The 19,779-nt window shown below is 42.9% G+C and overlaps 1 protein-coding gene across 1 annotated transcript in view; it reads left to right on the top strand.

Annotated features, from left to right (window-relative positions):
* The window catches only part of DNTT (DNA nucleotidylexotransferase), a 293,652-nt gene that overhangs the window by 183,639 nt on the left and 90,234 nt on the right, over positions 1 to 19,779 (top strand). The window contains exon 8 of the mRNA XM_083149314.1: positions 16,320 to 16,422. Coding sequence (XP_083005440.1) covers positions 16,320 to 16,422 — 103 coding nt within the window. The remainder of the gene's footprint in view (positions 1 to 16,319; positions 16,423 to 19,779) is intronic.

Genomic DNA, 19,779 nt, shown 5'->3' with positions numbered 1-19,779 from the left:
TTTCGGCAAAGTACTTTTTTTTTTTTTTTTTTTACTTCAAATCCTGTTATTTAGGTTTTGCCCCATGACAACTGAATCAGCAAGTATCGAACTTTTAAAAACAAACTTCATTATCTGTTTTTAAGGAAGTTTCAGGCGTAGAACATACAAGTTAACAAACTTATCGAACTTGATGATGTACGGTAGTCAATGCAAAGGTTGGAAGAAAAAACACCCAGTTCCCCTCCCGTTGTGATTCAGCCAATCCATCAGTGACTGATTCTGGTTTAGAATGGAAGCACATAATCCATCACCTACAATGATGATTTTTATAAAACACGTTTTCAGCAGTACTGTATGTATCTTGCCAACACTGTCTGGAAGGCGTTGAGGTCAGTACAGGTCGCCGGTATAACATATTTCCCCACGAGCTAGCCATGGGCATCCATTACTTGGATGGATGGCTGGAGTGCTATTCCTGGCTCTGTGTCTTACCTAACCTAGATCTGCAGTACTGTGACTTTTTTACAGTATGTATTGAGGTGTCCTGTATTAAATCGCTGATAAATATTTCATAAAGTGTGGTTCTATGGAAATATCTAGAAATCCGCACATTTGCCTGGTGTGTTGTTCAGATACGATGGGGGAAGATTGGCAGAGGGTATTTATAAATGGTGTGTAGTATCTCAAAATAGAACTAAGGGGCAGATTTATTAAGCTTGGAGAAGAGATAAACTGGAGATAAAGCGGAGAAAGGTAAAAGGAGATAAAGCACCAGCCAATCAACTCCCAACTGTCTTTTTCAAACACAGCTGATTGGCTGGTGCTTTATCTCCTTTTACCTTATCTCCGCTTTATCTCCAGTTTATCTCTTCTCCAAGCTTAATAAATCTGACCCTTACTCTGTTAATTCCAATTAATGAATTATATTGAATAAATAACATTTTATTGAGTAGCGGTTTATAGTACAGATAGAGCCACTCTCAGCCAACCCACCAGCACGCCATATCGCAGTTTCTGGTGGATCTGGCGGACGGCGGCGACGGGACATGCGAGAATGTCACTCGCTCGCGTGTGTCTTTGTGGTGTACCTCAGCTGGGGTCAGTACAGGCTTTATGCAGGATGCAGGGAGCTCCCTACAGAGCTGTGCAGGAAGAAAGCATGCCGATGGGACACTTCTGCCGAATGTCGAGAATGGGGTGTGCTCCCCATTCTTGGTGGATGGCGGACCAGGCGCATGGCGATAGTCACACCGGGTCCCCATAGAACAAAGAAGGAATTTACTGTAGAGTAACAATTGGATTTTTTTTTTACAATTTACAGTTGTGCTAAAGTTTACATACCCTATCAGAATTTGTGATTTTCAGAGAATTTTGTCAGAGAATATGATTGATAACTCACAAACTTTTCTTTCACTCGTGGTTAGTGGTTGGGTGAAGCCATTTATTGAAAAACAACTGTGTTTACTCTTTTTAAATAATAATGACAACAGGAACTACCCAAATGACCCTGATCAAAAGTTTACATACCCTGGAGATTTTGGCCTCATAACATGCACACAAGTTGACACAAACGGGTTTGAATGGCTACTAAAGGTAACCATCCTCACCTGTGATCTGTTTGCTTGTAATCAGTGTGTGCGTATAAAAGGTCAGTGAGTTTCTGGTCTCCTGAAAGACCCTCGCATGTTTCATGGGGAAAGCAAAAGAATTGTCAAAGGGTCTGCGGGAAAAGGTTATTGAACTGTATAAAACAGGAAAGGGATATAAAAAGATATCCAAGCAACTGAGAATGCCAATCAGCAGTGTTCAAACTCTAATTAATGAAGGATTCTCTGGAAACCAAACCACGTTCAGGTAGACTAACAAAAATTTCAGCCACAACTGCCAGGAAAATTGTTCGGGATGCAAAGAGAAATCCACAAATAACTCAAGCTGAAATATAGGACTCTCTGAACAAAAGTGGTGTGGTTGTTTCAAGATGCATAATATGGAGGCATTTGAAGAAAAATGGGCTGCATGGTCGAGTCGCCAGAAGAAAGCCATTACTACACAAATGCCACAAGCATCCTGCTTACAATACTCCAAACAGCACAGAGACAAGCCTCAAAACAAAGTCATTTGGAGTGATGAGACTAAGGGGGAAATTTACTAAGGTGAAATTGTATTAAAAATTTGTATTTGTACAGAAAAATACACATTTTTTATGCATATTCATATTTTCAGGATTTACTATCCTCAAAATACGTTGATTCATATTCATATTTACGCCGTATTCATGGCACAGTCGTATTATGAAATACGAATGCAACTGTATACAACATCGGCAAAATACACCTGTTTTAACATTAAGGCAATGTATTTTAGTAATATACTAACAATTCGTATTTAAAAAAAGTGCGTATACGATTCGTCACCGCATACAATACGTATCCAAATACGAAAATAAAATACACCTTGATTTTGAAGTGTATTTCAAATGTTGCAATTGGTACTCTTTACCTAGAACGGCGCCAGCGATTGAAATCGCGGTCGTCGTGGGTAAAAATCGCGGTCATCGCGGTAATCGCGGGCATCGCGGGTAAATCGGGATGGCCGCGATGCCCGCGATGACCGCGATTACCGCGATTTTCCCATAGGGAACAATGTTAAAAAGCCTGATTGACCGCGATTTTACACTTAAATGCCTCAATGGACCCGATTTGGGCATAGAAATCAATGTAAAATGGGCCACACAGCCCAAATAGGGCCAATTAAGCGTTAAATGTCCCCCCAATTTTTAACGCCACCCCATGATCCACGCCAACCCGAAGCGTGGCGAGCGCAGCGAGCCCGCGAGGGGCGGCGGTACGCGTCCTCCGACCTTTTCATTCCCCTACTATCCACGTCGGCGTGGTGTGAGAATATAATAGTGTGGCGAGCGCAGCGAGCCACCGAGCCCGAAGCGTGGCGAGCGCAGCGAGCACCGCGAGGGGACGCGGATACCTTCACAGGTAGACGCGTCCCCTCGCGGGCTTCACAGGTGTCCGCGTCGCCACGGACACCTGTGAAGCCCGCGAGGGGACGCGCATAACTGTGAAGGTATCCGCGTCCCCTCGCGGGGCTCGCTGCGCTCGCCACGCTTCGGGCTTGGTGGCTCGCTGCGCTCGCCACACTATTATATTCTCAACTCCACGCCGACGTGGATAGTAGGGGAATGAAAAGGTCGGAGGACGCGTACCGCCGCCCCTCGCGGGCTCGCTGCGCTCGCCACGCTTCGGGTTGGCGTGGATCGTGGGGTGGCGTTAAAAATTTGGGGGGACATTTAAGGGTTAATGGGCTCTGTGGCCCATTTAACATTGATTCCTATGGCCAAATCGGGTGGATTGAGGCATTTAACAGTAAAATCGGGTCCATCGCGCCTTTTAACATTGATTCCTATGGGAAATCGTGAGCATCGCGTCGCGGGCATCGCGGGTACATTTATGGCCGGCCGCGACGCGACCGACACGATTTTCATGTTTAACATTGGTTTCAATGGGAAATCGCGGGCATCGCGTCGGTCGCGTCGCGGCCATACATAAATGTACCCGCGATCAGCACGACGGGCGCCGTTCTAGGTAAAGAGTACCTTGCAATTTCTCAAATGTAATTTTTTTAAAAAATTTGTCCACAGGTAATCAGAATAACAAATTTGAAACTGATATAAGGCCATTAGGCTCACATATACACTTTCCAGCTTAAAATATGGCAGAATTTCTGCATTCAAAAACCATTTCAGTGTGGCCTATGTTCTGTCAGCAGCACCGCAGGAGACTCCGCCATCATCAAAGTGAACAAGCTTAGCAGCTTCTGCAGGTACCCTCGAAGCTGCGCAGGCCTCGTTTATTTAATGTGTGTTCGTGGGAAACATCTGGGAATAGATGGAGTTCAGCGACTGGGCGGTAGATTCGGCATGAGGTCATCCAGGCATATTGTAAACATTGAATGCAAGCTATATGCCAACAGACCCCCCAAAAATATTTGGTCAACCTCCTGGTACACAAAAACTGCCTTCAGGTGTTTTCATTTGTATTAGGTTAATGCTCAAGGTTTGCACAGGAATATGTATGTGTCATTTTAATAATACCAATGCTCACGCCATCTTTGTGATTGTTTAATTAGTGTTTACCTATTGAAAGTGTTTTTTTTTCCCCCAAGAACGATACATCTTTTATGTGGGCTATTTTCTTGTTGTCAAATGTTGTTATGCAATGCAAACTATTGTTTTTTTGGGGTGGGGGTGTGTGGCATTCGAAATTGTGAACACTATTTTGTTAGTCCTGTTTGCATGTTTGTTAGTTTTGTGGAGTAATGTTACTTTTCATATTTGCTTTTTACTACAATTATATTTACATTAAAATTAAAGTTCACAAACTAGTTTTTTGCTGTTTTTTTACTGCTTGTCAGGACTGCCATTTATGTCTTGTTTGGTCTGCAGTGCCTCTGGTTACACAGAGATGCTGCTGTTGTTATATTCAACTTGCAGTACCTCTGTTTGGCCAGAGGTGCTGCTGTCATTGTTTGGTCTGCAGTGCCTCTGGCCATTGATCTGTTCTGGTTTTAAAAAAGCTGCATTTGCCCTGAGCTCATGGCCAGTTATAGTTTTGCCAGCCTTGTCTGAATACCTGAGTCCTGTTACCTGAGTCCTGTTACCTGGTTTCTGTTACCTGGTTCCTGTACTGATACCTGTACCTGTTCCTGATTTATTATCCTGATAAAGCAATGAGTTACATCCATCCATCTTGTCTGTTCCTCCAGCAAGTACCATTACTTCTAGTCGTGTAGTCCACTGGGACTCCTAACACTGATAAGCAAAAAGCATAACAATGTAACATACACCATGAAATTGTAGTGCAAAAATATCCCCACAACTCCCAGCCCTCCCAAAACCCACACCCCAAAATAACTGTACCACAACAAAGTTATTTGGCACGTTTGTTGCCCCCAGTGGCTTTGCCAGTGGTTTCCCTTGCGGCTGTGCTTCTGTTTGACCGTTGCACTGGAGATTGTAATGGTGTTGACTCTGTTGTGCCACTTGAGTCTTGTGAAGTGGTTTGTGTTGAGACATTTAAATTACGCTCACGGAGCGACTGTGAACTTTCACCCAAAAACAGAGTTTGGGCAGCTTGGTGGTTTGAAATCCCCTCCATGATACTCAGGTATCTGGATTCATATTTCATGCACTCAATCCGCAGATCAGTGAGCGAACGGTTCATGGATCTGGCCTCCTTATGTAGTTTGGTGACGGCTTTATATATACAGACTCATTTGTGGTGTAGGAGTAGGGGGCATTTGGAGTTGAGGGGGGGGGGACGGTGTGAGTGGCTGTAAGTTCAGTGTGAAGGTGGGCTCCTCCACACATTCATCGGCCTGGGTAGCCTCTGCAATATCAACAACTGTAACAATGAAAGGAGAAGAATATTTAAGGTACACATGGAGTAAATTACGCTGGAGTAGAAATGAGAAGAGGGAATGGCAACATTAACTAGAACTGACCAGAATCAGTTTCCCAGCATACTGTAGTACCCAGTGACCAGAATCAGTTGACTAGCATAGATCCCAGTGACCAGGATGAGTTGACTAGCATAGCTCCCAGTGAACAGAATCAGTTCAACAGCATAATGTAATACCCAGAGACCAGAATCAGTTGACTAGCACAGCTTCAGAGTGAACATAATCATAGATCATAACATAGCATAAATCCTAGTGACCAGAATCAGTCGTATAGTAGCATACTATAGTTCCCAGTGACGAGAATCAGTTCACTAGCATAATTTCCAGTGACCAGAACCAGTTCACCAGCTAGTTTCCAGTGACCACAATGAGTTCACTAGCATAGTTTCCAGTGACCAGAACCAGTTCACCAGCTAGTTTCCAGTGACCACAATGGCATGTATTCAATGCCGGTGCGAGCGGCCGGCGAGGGGGTTAAACTGAAAGGATCACAGAAAACCAGTGATCCTCGCAGTTTAACCCCCGCGCCGGCCGCTCGCACTATGCAACGTTCCGGGGGAATCCTCGCCGTCACAGAACGGCGAGGATTCCCCTAAACGACAAAAGTCGCTGCTAGTGCAGCAAACTCGCTGTAATTAGCCTCGATTCTCGCAGCTTTTGGAGGCACATACGCCAATTCTCCCTCGCTCAAAAAACGGAGCAAGGGGGAATTTGCGTATGAGGGGGGTCAGTTGAATACTGAAAGGGTGAGCGGTGACTGCGAGCAAAAAGTCCTGCTCGCAGTCACCGCTCGCCCACGGCATTGAATATATGCCAATGAGTTTACTTGCATAGATCCCATTCATCAGAACCAGCTCACCAGCTACTGTAGTTTCCAGTGACCACAATGTGTTCACTAGGATAACTCCCATTCATCAGAACCAGTTAATCAACATACAGTAGTTCCTATTCACTGGAATCAGTTGACTAGCATCATTTTTAGTCCAGGATAAAACACTATTGGAATTGTTAAAATAATGAATCCTTAGTTAAGTGTACATCTGTTATTTTAATATGTGACATAATAATAATGAATGGTCACTTTTAGAATTATAACTGTAAATATAATTATTGTATTATGGCTGCTCCTTTTTAGTTATATTGTGGTAAAGCAGCACTATCAGACTTATTCTACAATTGTGTAACTGTACTTAATCCATTGCGTTATTATGTACTCTAGGAATGCTGCTTGCTGTCCCTTAATAAGATGCAATAGTTTCAGATAAACAACATTTATATTAAATTGTAATTATTATTATATAATGTATGTAATTTGCAAGCTGTCTTTGATTTAAAACATATGAAATACTAACCTTTACATTTAATTTATAGCAAATTATTACTTATAATCGCTGAGCTTTTCTGGCTCATTAAAAGATAGCTAAACCACAAAAATAATTTTTCTGTTATGGTTCAGCAATTACATATTTTCCTAACCGCATTGAGCAATCTGTAGATCCATGTGCTCTGCCTGCTGGCACATACCCTCCAACCGCTACAAATTCAGAAAGGGGGCGGGGTCACATGTAATTGGGGCATACATCATGGGTAAATGGGATGTGGCCATGCCACCTTTCCAAATGTGTATCGGGCTTTGTTTTTTGCCCAGTACACATTTGGAAAGGGGGCTTTTTATAAGGTTGAACTCTTTAACAGCAAGCAGCTTCCACCTGTCTCCTACACGGAACTCATTCCACTCATTCTCACCTCGCTTGTTGGAAGCAATCTGCCAATCTCGCCATGTTCCCATTCCCCGGGCCGCTCTCTCAACCCTGGACTTCTCCCAACACCATCGTTCCTGCCAGCCCGGCTAGGTATTGCGTTTGCATGAATCCTGCTGCTGGAACTTGTTGGTGACAGCCCTTTAGTGCGGGAGGGTCTGCGGTGCTGCGTCACATCATGACGCGACACACGCTGTCCGGGACCAGCAATGCACTGCTGGAAACAAGTGCAGAATAGGGTCAGGGCTGGATTAAATTTTCTTTGGCCCTGCTGGGCTCATGGGTGAATCACCGGTACTTGTTTAGTTTCACGGCTGCAGTTACTTATGCTGCTTTCAGACCGCATAACTGGCTTTGACCCTGTATTTGGAAACGTTTCCAAAAACGGGTCTGCCAGATAAAACCCCTTTCAGACCGCAGCACTTAAACGGTATATTACCGTTTAAGTGCCGATTTTTTGACACTGGCAGACCCGTTTTTGGAAACTTTCCAAATACAGGGTTAAAGCCAGTGCAGCCTTCAGCACTCCCCTCCGTGCAGCTCCCCCCCCCCTCGCGTGTCGACCGAGCGCATGTCGACGCCCCCCGCGCATGTCGACGCCCCCCGCGCGTGTCGACGCCCCCCGCGCGTGTCGACGCCCACCCCCACCCCCCCCCCCACCCCCCCCGCATGTCGGCGCCCCCCCCCGTGTCGACTTACCCCGTGCCGGTACCTCCGTTGTGGACTGCAGCTCAGTATGCTCGGAAAGCACTTATGAAAAAAGTGTCTTCCAGAAAATGGCTGCCCCATAGGAAACCCAGTTTAAAAAAACTGTCTTCCGTATGGGGGCAGCCATTTTCTGAAAGACACTTTTTTCATAAGTGCTTTCCGAGCATACTGAGCTGCAGTGCCGGGAACCACAACGGAGATACCGGCACGGGGTAAGTCGACACGGGGGGGCCGTCGACACGCGCGGGGGGGGTCGACACGCGGGGGGGCGTCGACACGCGCGGGGGGCGTCGACACGCGCGCGGGGGGTGTCGACACGCGCGGGGGGGGGCTCCAGTGCTGTGAATACTTAATGAGCGCTCATTAAGTATTCACTGTGCTGAATTTAGGACCCAGCTCATTGGCTGGGTCCTAAATACCGTTTCTGAGCCGATTTTTTGGCTAAAATACCGGTTCAGAAACGGGTAGGACCCTGCATTTTAACCGGTTAGAAAAAACTGCATTTTCTAACCGGTTAAGTGGGACTGGACCTTTCAGACCGCACACATTACCGTTTTAAAACGGTAAAAAAACGGCAATTTACCGTTTTAAAAGTGCGGTCTGAAAGGGGCATCAGTTTACGTAGTGCTTTTTAGAAAATACCAATACAGCACTATGCTGCCTACGTAAACTACGTTTCTGGAGCCCTGAAACTACACAAGCCGGCAGCTGGGAGTAGGGGGAGATGCGCCAGGCGGCACACAGCTGGGAGCGGGAGGGAGCCATACAGCGCCGCTCTCACAGCCGGCAGCCGGGAAAGCGGGGGGAACAAGTACCCTTTGTAGCATGCATGTAATGCAGTAGTGGTTACTATGTTGATACTTTGTAGCTTTAAATGACCCAACACTTTTGGCTGTTTGAGGTCCTCCTCGTGTGTTCACTGCTGCTGCTGCTGGTGGTGCTATCCCTTTATTACGCAGCCAACCCTGGAATATTTCCACAGGGTGCAGCACAGATGCTGTATATTTTGGTATTATAATTATTTTATTTTATGACCGGCCGGTTGTTGTTGTTATTGTAATTATTGTTATTTTATCAATTTAATGTGAGTATTCCCTCAATTATTTTTTATATAAAAATAAATTGTTATATTCAATTTCCATAGTGCTGTTTATTTGGTGTGGGATTGTTTTTGGTTTGCTATCAAAAGAGTAGGAGTATTTCTAATCTCAGCAGCAGCTATTGGAATTGGTCCACAGATTTGCGCCTTGTTACCTTTTGTTTTAGGTATGATATGGGACTGGCCCTCTGCAAAAGGAATGGGATCATTATAGACATACATTACATTAGGTAGACAGGGTTATTAGGTTGACATGGGAAGGTCGACAGTCTATAGGTTGACATGGGGTTTTTCACCGTTTTTTGTCCTCAATGTCGACACAGTCGACATGGGCACTAAAAAAGTGCACCGCTGCGCTCACCATGACACACCAATCCTCCAAGAAAAAATAACTACAACCAACCCCATTGCTTAAATATAGAACCCCCCCTCCCCCCAGATAACATTAAAATATTTTCACACCTCCGCTGGCACTTACCTGTCCTGACGAGGGTGATGGGGCAGGATATCCGGGGGGAAGGGAGTATTTTTGAAGCCGTTACTCAGGCACTTCAGAGTAGCAACCAGCTGCCAGTAATTAATCAGTTCACCAGTGAGGCCCCAGTGTTCTGTGTTCTTCACCAGTGAGGCCCCAGTGTTCTGTGTTCTTCACCAGTGAGGCCCCAGTGTTCTGTGTTCTTCACCAGTGAGGCCCCAGTGTTCTGTGTTTTTCACCATTGAGGCCTCTGTGTTCTGTGTTCTTCACCATTGAGGCCCCTGTGTTCAGTCAAATGTGCTGGGCAGAGGCTTCTATATACCCCCCACAATTGTGGCATGACAATCTCCCTCAAGGAAGGGGCATAGCCTTGTGAATATTGAGGTCCACTGGGGAATATCATGTCTCCTTGGCCCCCAATTCTGACTAAGACCTAGATAATCTAAATGGTATTATTGAAATGAGGTACACCTTAATAAAGTAGGTTGGAGATGAATCTTCAGAACCATAGCAGATACAGAACCGTAGCAGATACAGAACCGTAGCAGATACAGAACCGTAGCAGATACAGAACCATAGCAGATACACTTAAGGGTTATGCCAACCTGATAGAGAAACAATGGATGGAAGTCAAGCATTAAGAAAACTGCCTGCACAGACTAAAGAATATGACAGGAGGATAAGGATATACAGACTAATACCAAGTCAGAAGACACAATGCCCCAGACTGTGATGCACCTTATCAAGGGTACAAAATAGAGCTAGAAACAGGGAAAAGGCCACACAATGGGGGTTATTCTGGTTGATTTGCTTGGATGCGATAGGGTTCCGACAGTCGGGATCCCGACAGTCATTATCCTGGTATCGGGATCCCAACTGACCGGACCCAGACAGCATGGTGAGCGCAACAGAGCACCTTGCAGGCTCGATACGCTCGCCACCTATTCTATTCTCCCTCTATGGGGGTTGTGGAACAGTGGCCGTCTGGCCCCCGTGTGTCCGGTAAATGACTGTTGGGACCCCGTCCAGCCCCTGATTCCTGCAGTCCCAGCAGCAGATGGATCGGAGACCATCTACAACTAGAGGAACTTAGCAAAATGCCCGCCAATAGCTGTGAAATGCCTGTTGCAGCCCGCCAAAGTCTGGCTTTTAAATCCTGACTTTTCAAAGCAAGCCTTTCTGATTATACATACATGAACTTTGTAACACGGGAGAAGAGACATATTGAGGCATGGCTCTTTCAACTCACGGATGCAGTCTATATTTATCACAATACCCCCAGGATTTTGAGAGGCATACTAGTGTATTGCCAAGCTGTTCAACGTGTCGGAGACGTATATTCTGCACAGAAAACGGTTTTGAATCAATGACAATTAACACATCAACCCTAATATTTATGCTACTGTATGTATCAATTACAGCATAAGCAGTCTTTGACTTTCTGTATTTGTCAGGAGTGGGGGAGCTACTAAGTGGTAAATGGCCTCTATGATTAAATAGAAAAGGAATACAAAATAATGGTTCACTAAAACGATTGCCCGGCAGGATATCCGGGGTTGATGTATAGGAACACGGAGGGTCTTTCATGATCTGCAAGTAGAACATTTGGTATTTATGTTTCTTTCATTTGAACTTGACAGTTCCACTTCTAGACACCATTTCTGAGCCGCTTGTTGTCATGCATAGCACACAATGATAAATAATTGTACATATAGGAAAATTCCGCAAACAAGATTCTGAAGGAAATAGCATATTCTAATTACTTTCAGATGGTACGAAAGCAAATGATCTGCACTGGAGTGAATCTGATTTGAAAATCTGCACCTAAAAGCTATGATGCTAATCGTTTTTCCAGATAAAGCACATGCTGCAACGGAACATTCCCCAGGGAGACTCATTTCAGATGGTACAATATTTTTGTGGATGATTTCGTCCCCTGTAATAACTGCTTAGCAATAGAGGGTACGCGAGCTCCTATGGATTGCTTTATAGCGCTACTAATGTATTTTTACTAATCAGTTTATTTCTCCATATCAGTTGAGATCATGGGCGGCTTCAGTGATGGTGCTGCGGCACAGTTCGAAATTATAATAGGGGAGTTGGACCATTTGCCAGTGAGTCAGTTTGGAATGGCAGTTTGTGGAAGTGCCTATTTGAAGTTTGAATTGAATTGTGCTGCAGCCCCATCTCTGGAACAGCCAATTGTTGAGATACATTAAATGTACATTTTTTTAAGCGTCTTCGTGGCCATGGCTAGTATGATCATCACCAGCTCAATGGAGAAAAGTTCACGTTTTTATACATCGGTGAATAAGGACTAATGATTGTGTGGCCAGGAACCAATTGTTAGTAATATGTTTTCACCCTTAGGCCAATCTTGCACTGTTAATGCCAGCCATCTTTGTGGCCAAAATCTGCAACGTGCCGATTAGGATTCAGTAACAAAAATGAAAAGACGGTCCCGTATTTCTACAGCAATTATCTTGCTTTCTAAATCCTAATCTTCATGTTAAAAAAGAGGTGGCATAGATCTTTCAGTTTTAGACCTGATGTTTCTCCTTTTTGCTGTAGCTTAATATGAATACATAAGCATCGTGGTGGAGCATAAGAGAGTGGATGGTCTAATCTGATCATTTCTTAAAATGGGCATTTCTGTGCGGCATCTGTGCGGCTACCCTGCAAATGCACATTAAAGAACCATTTGCGGGCATTTAGCCAGACCTCTGTACTAGTATGAGGCGTACATACGGAGACCAGACAACAGATCATGTGAAACTAGCATATGATGGGTATAAGCACTGATGCTACTAATTAGACAGTCGGACTCATTAATCTAATTCCGCATATTTTCGAATCCCGCATATTTTCGAATATTGCAGATTGCGATTGCCCGTATGCATGAGTGAACATTTAAACTGAGTGTGTGAATCTAAGTAGTGATGGGAGGCAGCGATGGGGGCGAAAGATGTTGGTCCTCAAAAGATGCATGGTTCCAGTAGCACAAGGACTCCAGATACATGATTCACAGATGGTATGGGGGTAATAGTCAGGGGCACCGACAGGTCCGCTGGGCCCCGGTAAAATGAAGAGGTGTGGCCACTGAAGGGGTGTGGTGCTGGTGGGGTTACGGGTGTGATCACATCCCATGTACAGGGGAGAGAGGACAGACTGCTGCTGCCTCTCTCCCCAGCTCAGCACACATCACTGAGCAGTCTGTGCTGGGCTGGGGAAAGAGGCTGGGGTAAGGGGGGAGCAGGAACCGGTACGCTCGGTCAGACCCAGGCCCGGGTAAGAAGTAATCGCTGCCCCTTTTACCCCCCCTTTGGGCGCCACTGGTAGTAGTCATAAAAATAGATTTTAAGACACTTTGCAGTAAGTGAACTACAAGTCCCAGCAGGACACAGTTGCCAATTATGGGTTCCACCTCCCCTGACATCAGTAGTCCAAATGTAAGTTGTAAACCCCCGCTAGCAAAACATAGTACAAAGCACTTATTTCATACGTACAAAAATCTTTTCTTGGTCAACGAATCTTGAAAAAAAAAAAAAAATATATATACTGTATATATCTTGTTTGTTTTTCCCTTTGAGGGGAAAAGAAATCTGCACACCACAATGTAAAACGTTTTCAAAACATTTATGAAAAAAATCTCATGAGTGAGAGGTCAATTACAGTACACCTGGCAATATATTGCATAAAAAAAGCTGGGTTACTTATCCAAACCGGGTAGGTGACAAAGTGCCCGTGGATGCCCATGCTGGTCCCTTCACCATATTGGCTCGACAGGCAGTTTCGGTGGAACAACCACCTTCATCAAGAGGTGTATATATATATATATATATATATATATATATATATATATATATATATATATATATATATCTAAAAGGGGTAAATTGTCCATCAAAATTGTATTATATACATTATGCAAGAAATACTGTAATGTATGCAAAACTTGTTTATAGATTTTGATTTCTATAACTACAATAAGTAGTTGTTATAATAATCAAAACGGTCTGGGCTTTTTTTATGATAGAGTTGTTAGTTTACAATGATTCGATTTATAGTCTGAATTACATGTTTATATTCGGATTTTATTATCTTTTATGTTTTTTGAGCTATGATCAATTACTTTGCAAGCTGTTTGACGTGACAGTTTGGAATCAAGACACCAAAACTGTGTGGGTGTAAAACTGTGAGAAACAATAGTCTCTAATCATTTGCGACTAATCTCTATCATTTTAAATGTGCTAAAATATTCTCCGGTTTCTGTCAGCTTTTGCATCGAATGCACTTCTGCTACACAAATACACAGATGGCTGGACCTAGTCATTACTGTGTCATAAGATATAACGTGCTCTCTGGTGCAAATGGTTAAACCCTGAATTTTAAATGATGTGACAAAAACAGATTTAATGTATATCTAAAGTTGAACTCAAAGTGAATTATTTGTGATAAATGCCAATTATTTTTGTGTAGGTGAATAAATTTTTCCATCTCAATTGACAAGCGCACCAATTAAAAAGATGTTTAAGAGAAAAAAAAAATGTAATGTATTGGTGTTTATTTTATAGACTGTGAAGTTTATTCACTAAGATGTGAGTTCTACTGAAGATGAAATGTTGCAATTGGCATCTGTCTTCTAAAAGGTGCTAAATAAATAATAGATGCTGATTGGATGCCAATATCAACATCCCATCTTCAATATACCCCATCTTAGAAAATATACCCCTGGGTGTTTAAAAAAAAATGTTTTAAATAAGGTTAGGTACATGTTTTTAAAACTTATTGAATCCAACACAATCTGGTTATAATTTTTTCAACACATTTTTTATTGAAAAAATAATATACATTATTAGCGCAGTGACTGTTGATATATTGGACCAATGATGACCGCGAAAGTTGCGACATCTCAGATTTACATTAAATCTGTGGAGTTTGTCGCAATCAATAGGGTACACTGGGGTGTAAAGCAGACACCGTAGGAGGGAACAAGGATGCAGGGGGCCTGAAGGTTCCTCTGAGATTGATGGCTGCTGGAGGATTGTCTTCTGGCAGCCAGCTGGTTGCATTAGATGTGACCAATGGTGGTTCCAGAGTTTTAACTGCAGCACGGTCCAAAATTCAAATAGGGGAGTCACCTCAACTGCTAGTGAGTCCCAATCCGCAATGAATGGAAGGGGTTGGGGTGGCAGTTGGTGCTGATCCCCTATTTAAATTTTGTAGCCCCCACTGGACGCAACCATGTCAGGGAAGATCAGCCTGTCCTGGACACAATATGATGCAATCACACCAGCAAGTAGTTAAACTACTATAATGTGTATATAATAATACATCAAATGTAATATTGTAACAAGCTGTTGACTAGTGTAGGCAACTAAGCTGCAGGTAAACATCTACTGTATATCCGGGTACACACTTAGACAATATTGTCAGGCTTTACCATATTGGAACAACATATTGTGCTGGTCGTCTAATGGTTAGCTGTCGTTGCGTGATCCCACTGCTCACATGTGATCAGATTGGCTGTGCTGTATATACAAAAGCAAGATATCATGTATGACCCGGTGCAGTGTAATGCAGAACTAACAAGATGTCCTTCCGTTGTTCATTACAAGTGTGTACTAGCAATCTAGAAAAAGGTGCGGGGTGAAGTGAAATCGGACCATCCTAAAAGTCTAAGGAAAAGTGTCAGTTTACACAAGTGTGAAATATCTGTTAAGAACATAAAGCCATTTGGCATTTCCCTGATACTGTTGAAGTCAAAGAATGAGGGGCAGTGGTGGTGGGGACACAGTCAGGTGTCACTATGGGGGTGTGGGTGGGGTGTGTGTGGACCACACGAGGGTGTCACATCCAAATGTCAGCTCCTCTGCAGTGACATCTGCATCGCCTGGCTCCCGTGAATGAGAATGAGTCAGCAATCTCCCTGTGACTCAATCCCGAAGTGATGAAAATGGTGGGGTGTCAGGAGGCCATACCCGCTTCCTATGAGACCACACCCCTTTGTGGGGCTGTGCTTTGCACAATTGGTGTTGCCTCTGGGTAAGTGCGACAAGCTGCATATTTGCCCTTGGTGAAAGAAAGCCTAACTTCTCCCATGTATATGAACAAATAGAGTCTAGGGGCCAGATGCACTAAACTTCAAAAGTGATCAAATGGAGAGTGATTAACTGCCAGCCAATCAGCTCCTACTTGACAGTTTTCAAACACAGTCTGAGACATGACAGGAAGGAGCTGATTGGCTGGCTGTTTATTATTCTCCATTTTATCACTTTTGAAGCTTAGTGCATCTGGCCCTAGCTCCCTAACAGCACAAAGTGGTGATGAGAATAAATATGAGGGAATATATATCGAGGAAGAGTCAATTTTGCGCATATTCAGCCTGAAAATGGTGAATTACAAGCAGCATGCCATTCTGTACTGTATATTTAGCTGTATTCGTAGTCTATGAATAGATTGACGGTCGATTAATTCTGTTACATGGTTGGTGTATGACTTAGAACGCTTACAGCCAGATTCTGCTGGCAGAAGATGCAAAATGTTGCTGCCAGATGCGCAATGAGGCAAATATTTCATGGACCAGTTTTTATGTTTTTGCTCAAATCAGGATGTGACAAATGCAAAGTTCATACATCTATCTTATCTTTTACATCATTGAGCATTCTTAGCTAATCATGTTACAGATGATTTGTCATGTTCAGAAAAACATGAGTATGCATCGTTGTTTTTGATGGGTTGCGTAAATGACCTCTCTAGTGGAATGATCTAGGGGAATAACCGTTGGAGTTAAAATAATAAATCTCTTGCTTTAAATCAACAGGGGTAAGAAAGAGGGTCATGACGTGGATATCTTAATTACATGCCCCAGGAAAGGAGTTGAAAAACATATTTTGCACAATACCATTAATGTGCTCAAAAATCAGGTAAGAGATATTTATCTGAATAATTCCAAAATTCCTCTTCTGTGTTCCGTCTACCATTCCAAATAGAAATTCTGTAGAGACATTTGCGCAGGTTCAAAGTTTGTTTGACAAATGTGGATCATGGATCGCTAATTAGAGAACTTGCAATTTTACAACTGCAAGTGTGCAGCAATCGCACTGTGCATACACATATTGTATATCCTTACACATAGAGCCATAAGAATGGCGTTTTTTGGGTGTGTTTGTGAAAATGCAGGCATGCCAAGGCATATTTTTGGTGGGTCTCTGACATCAGCAATGATCACTTCCATGGTCCTATTCACTTCGGATCTGAGTCAGAGGTCGGACGTGGTGCACATAAGATAAATTGGACGTGAAGACATAAGTGCACATCGCGGCTGCTTTTTAGCACCTGTATCGCATTCGATTTCCCTTGACCTGGCAGCTCCCCAGGAGTCCTTTTAATCCTTTTAATCACGAATAAAAATGACACATCAAGTGCCAAATCGGATGTAAGCACTCCCGGGGAGCTGCCGGGGAAGTTCAAGGGAAATCGGGTCCAACTTGTCCAAGAAGTCGGACCAGTGGGACCTTAGCATCCATCCGGAGGCAGGGAGGACAGAATTGGGTCTGACAGGAGAGATGCACGATGGGTCCAAATTATTAGTAGATAATAAATTAATTGGTGATTTATGTTTAATTTATAAACTAGTTATTGCTCTTAGAAGTTACCATCAGATTTCACTGGATATAAAAATAAAAGTACATGGCATTTTTATGTGATAGTCAAATTGGGTTACTACTTGTTTGACCTAAAGCTTTATCCTTGTTTTCTGAAAAAGTGTTTGGGCAAATTTAGAAAAGACTTTAGGAAAACATGTTAAGCCCAGGGGTTAAAGTCAGGGGGAATGGGATGGAACTGGGTTCCACCACCTCTAATGGTGAGGTGGAACATTTTCACCTCCACATTGGCCCTGCACAGTAATTGTAACAGAAAAGCACTCTAGTTTGCAGGGGAATGCCAAAAACTCTTCCACTGGCCCTGTCTCTGCCTAATAGGGGTAGGGAAGGGGGGGGGGGGGGGTAATTAGGTGGCATAGAGAAATTAGTTCCCCCACCTCTGCATGACCACTTTAAGCCCTGGTTAAGCCCTTAGCTGTGAAGGACATGTGGGAAATTACATATGCAGTACAGGGGCTGAACTGAGTGGCAAATGTACCTAAAAGTTCTGTACCCCCTTTATAGGTGATTAGGTGCTGTCACCCAGACCTAGGATGGGTGAGGTTTGCGGAGATCATGCAACACCACAATGTCATTAAGCCATGCTCTTCCAAAATAAACATTACACTTTTTAAAGCCAGGAAATGGGGGAGATATCCCATCCTGGTACCCTCATACTTAGGAGTACCCTTTTTGAGAGGTAAGTTCAGCTGGCAAAATCATGCCAAAGTTATCCACATCTGGCTAGTTCCACAACAGAAATGACAATTATGCTTTTTATGTTTTGGTTCTGAGTACATACTGTAATATAGTTACATTTTTTGGACATCTCTGGTTGATTCAATTTTGGGATTCTTTTTTTTTTCTATTGGATTACAAAACACCATATCAGCAAAATGTTTATTTTTTTTTTATCATTGTATCGAACAAATAATAATAATAATAATTGTATTTATATAGCGCTCTTTCTCCAATAGGACTCAAGGCGCTTAACAGATAGAATGAATGTAATACAGTACAGAAACAATGAAGTACAGAAAAGCTTTTCATAAACAATATTTAAGGGAATGAAGGAAATGCTTGAGTAAACAGAAAAGTCTTGAGTCTGTTTTTGAAGCGTTCTAGTGAGTGCCTCTCGAACTGTGCGGGGAAGCGAGTTCCATAAAGTCTGAGCTGCCTGGCTAAAAGCTTGGACCCCAGATGAATTACGGGAGATTCTAGGTACTGCTAAAAGTCCTTCATCTGCAGATCACAGTAATCAGGTGGGACAGTATAGAATCAGAAGCTACTTTAGGTACCTTGGGCCTTGGTCATGTAGGGCTTTGAAACTCAGTAAATTGATCTCGAAAATATTTTGCCATTTTATGGGCAGCCAGTGAAGGGAGTAGAGAATGGGAGTTATGTGGCTAGAACGGGGCTGGTGGGTTAACAGCCTGCCAGCTGTGTACAAAAAAATCTGCTTATATTATACTAGATATTAAAATCAATTAAAAGTATTTTCGCAAGTAGTTTTTACAATAGCCTTATTTTCTTTGTACATAAGACTGTGCTTCTCCAGAAGAGGCTGGAAATTCTCCAATAACAACACTAATTACTTTCCTAAACCGATCGCTATTCAAAACCAATCACTATGAGAACATTAGCAGTACATCAATTGCAATGTAAAAATGCACCATTGTAATTACTAATGGATGTAGACTGCATAGAATTGTAAGCAAAAAAATATATAATTCAGAAGATCTAAAGGTTTGTCCTGGTTATAAAAATAATAAAGGAAATCAAAAGAAAAATCATTCCTTTAATTGTGTAAGACCCTTATTGAACGAATACACTTAGGGGGAATTCAATTAGCCGTAGTACTTTACCGGTGGTTAATTGAAGCAGCGGGGCTAGTCAAATGGCAGTCTGCAGGATGTAGTTAATAGGGATTTATTTTTTAACCCAGCAAGCTCGAAAAGAAATCCCCTCTAAGTAGTTTTTTTTTTTAATAAAAAAAAAAAATGCAATAAATGCATTCTAATTTAAAAAACAAAACATTATTTATTTGCACCAGCTTCTATAGGTTAATGGTTGTTTACACTGTCATTTTCCGAGTGAGAAAAAGGGTCTCCAGATTAGCGGTGGATGTTAAATCTTAGATTACCACTCTTTTTCACACGTGGTAAATAACTGCATCTAATCAAATTCCCCCTTAGTGTGCAACACTGAAAACAGCATATTTCTGTTTCATTTCATGATCTGTTATATAGTAACCATGGACCAAAGGTGGAAAAGAGAACTTATAGTTATAGATTCATTTGTTTAATGTTGCCTTGGACGTTGGGAAAACCTCTGAATGCGCTTATTCTTCCTTAAACTAATCCCCTGTGTAATGCCACTGTCTTCTCTAATCAAAAGTAATAATACCATATAAATCTTCTTACACTTTGGGGTTGATTCAATTCAAAGTGATGTTAATACTACAGCCAGGATGGAAGTTTCGGAGCTACTCTCATTGCTAGTTGTAAGATGCCATCTTTTGCACCTTAAACCTCGCGTGTAGTCTTGAGAACCGGCATTCTCAGACTTAAGTGCTTGCTGCAATGCTTCTTGCACTGTTCAAAGGGCAGAAAACAGCATTGTGGCACCAGTTTAGTC

Source organism: Crinia signifera, chromosome 6 (genome assembly GCF_055691185.1).
Source record: "Crinia signifera chromosome 6, ASM5569118v1, whole genome shotgun sequence".
Lineage (NCBI taxonomy): Eukaryota > Metazoa > Chordata > Amphibia > Anura > Myobatrachidae > Crinia > Crinia signifera.
The sequence above is the reverse complement of the archived record's forward strand: the minus strand, read 5'-3'. Positions and strand labels throughout refer to the sequence as shown.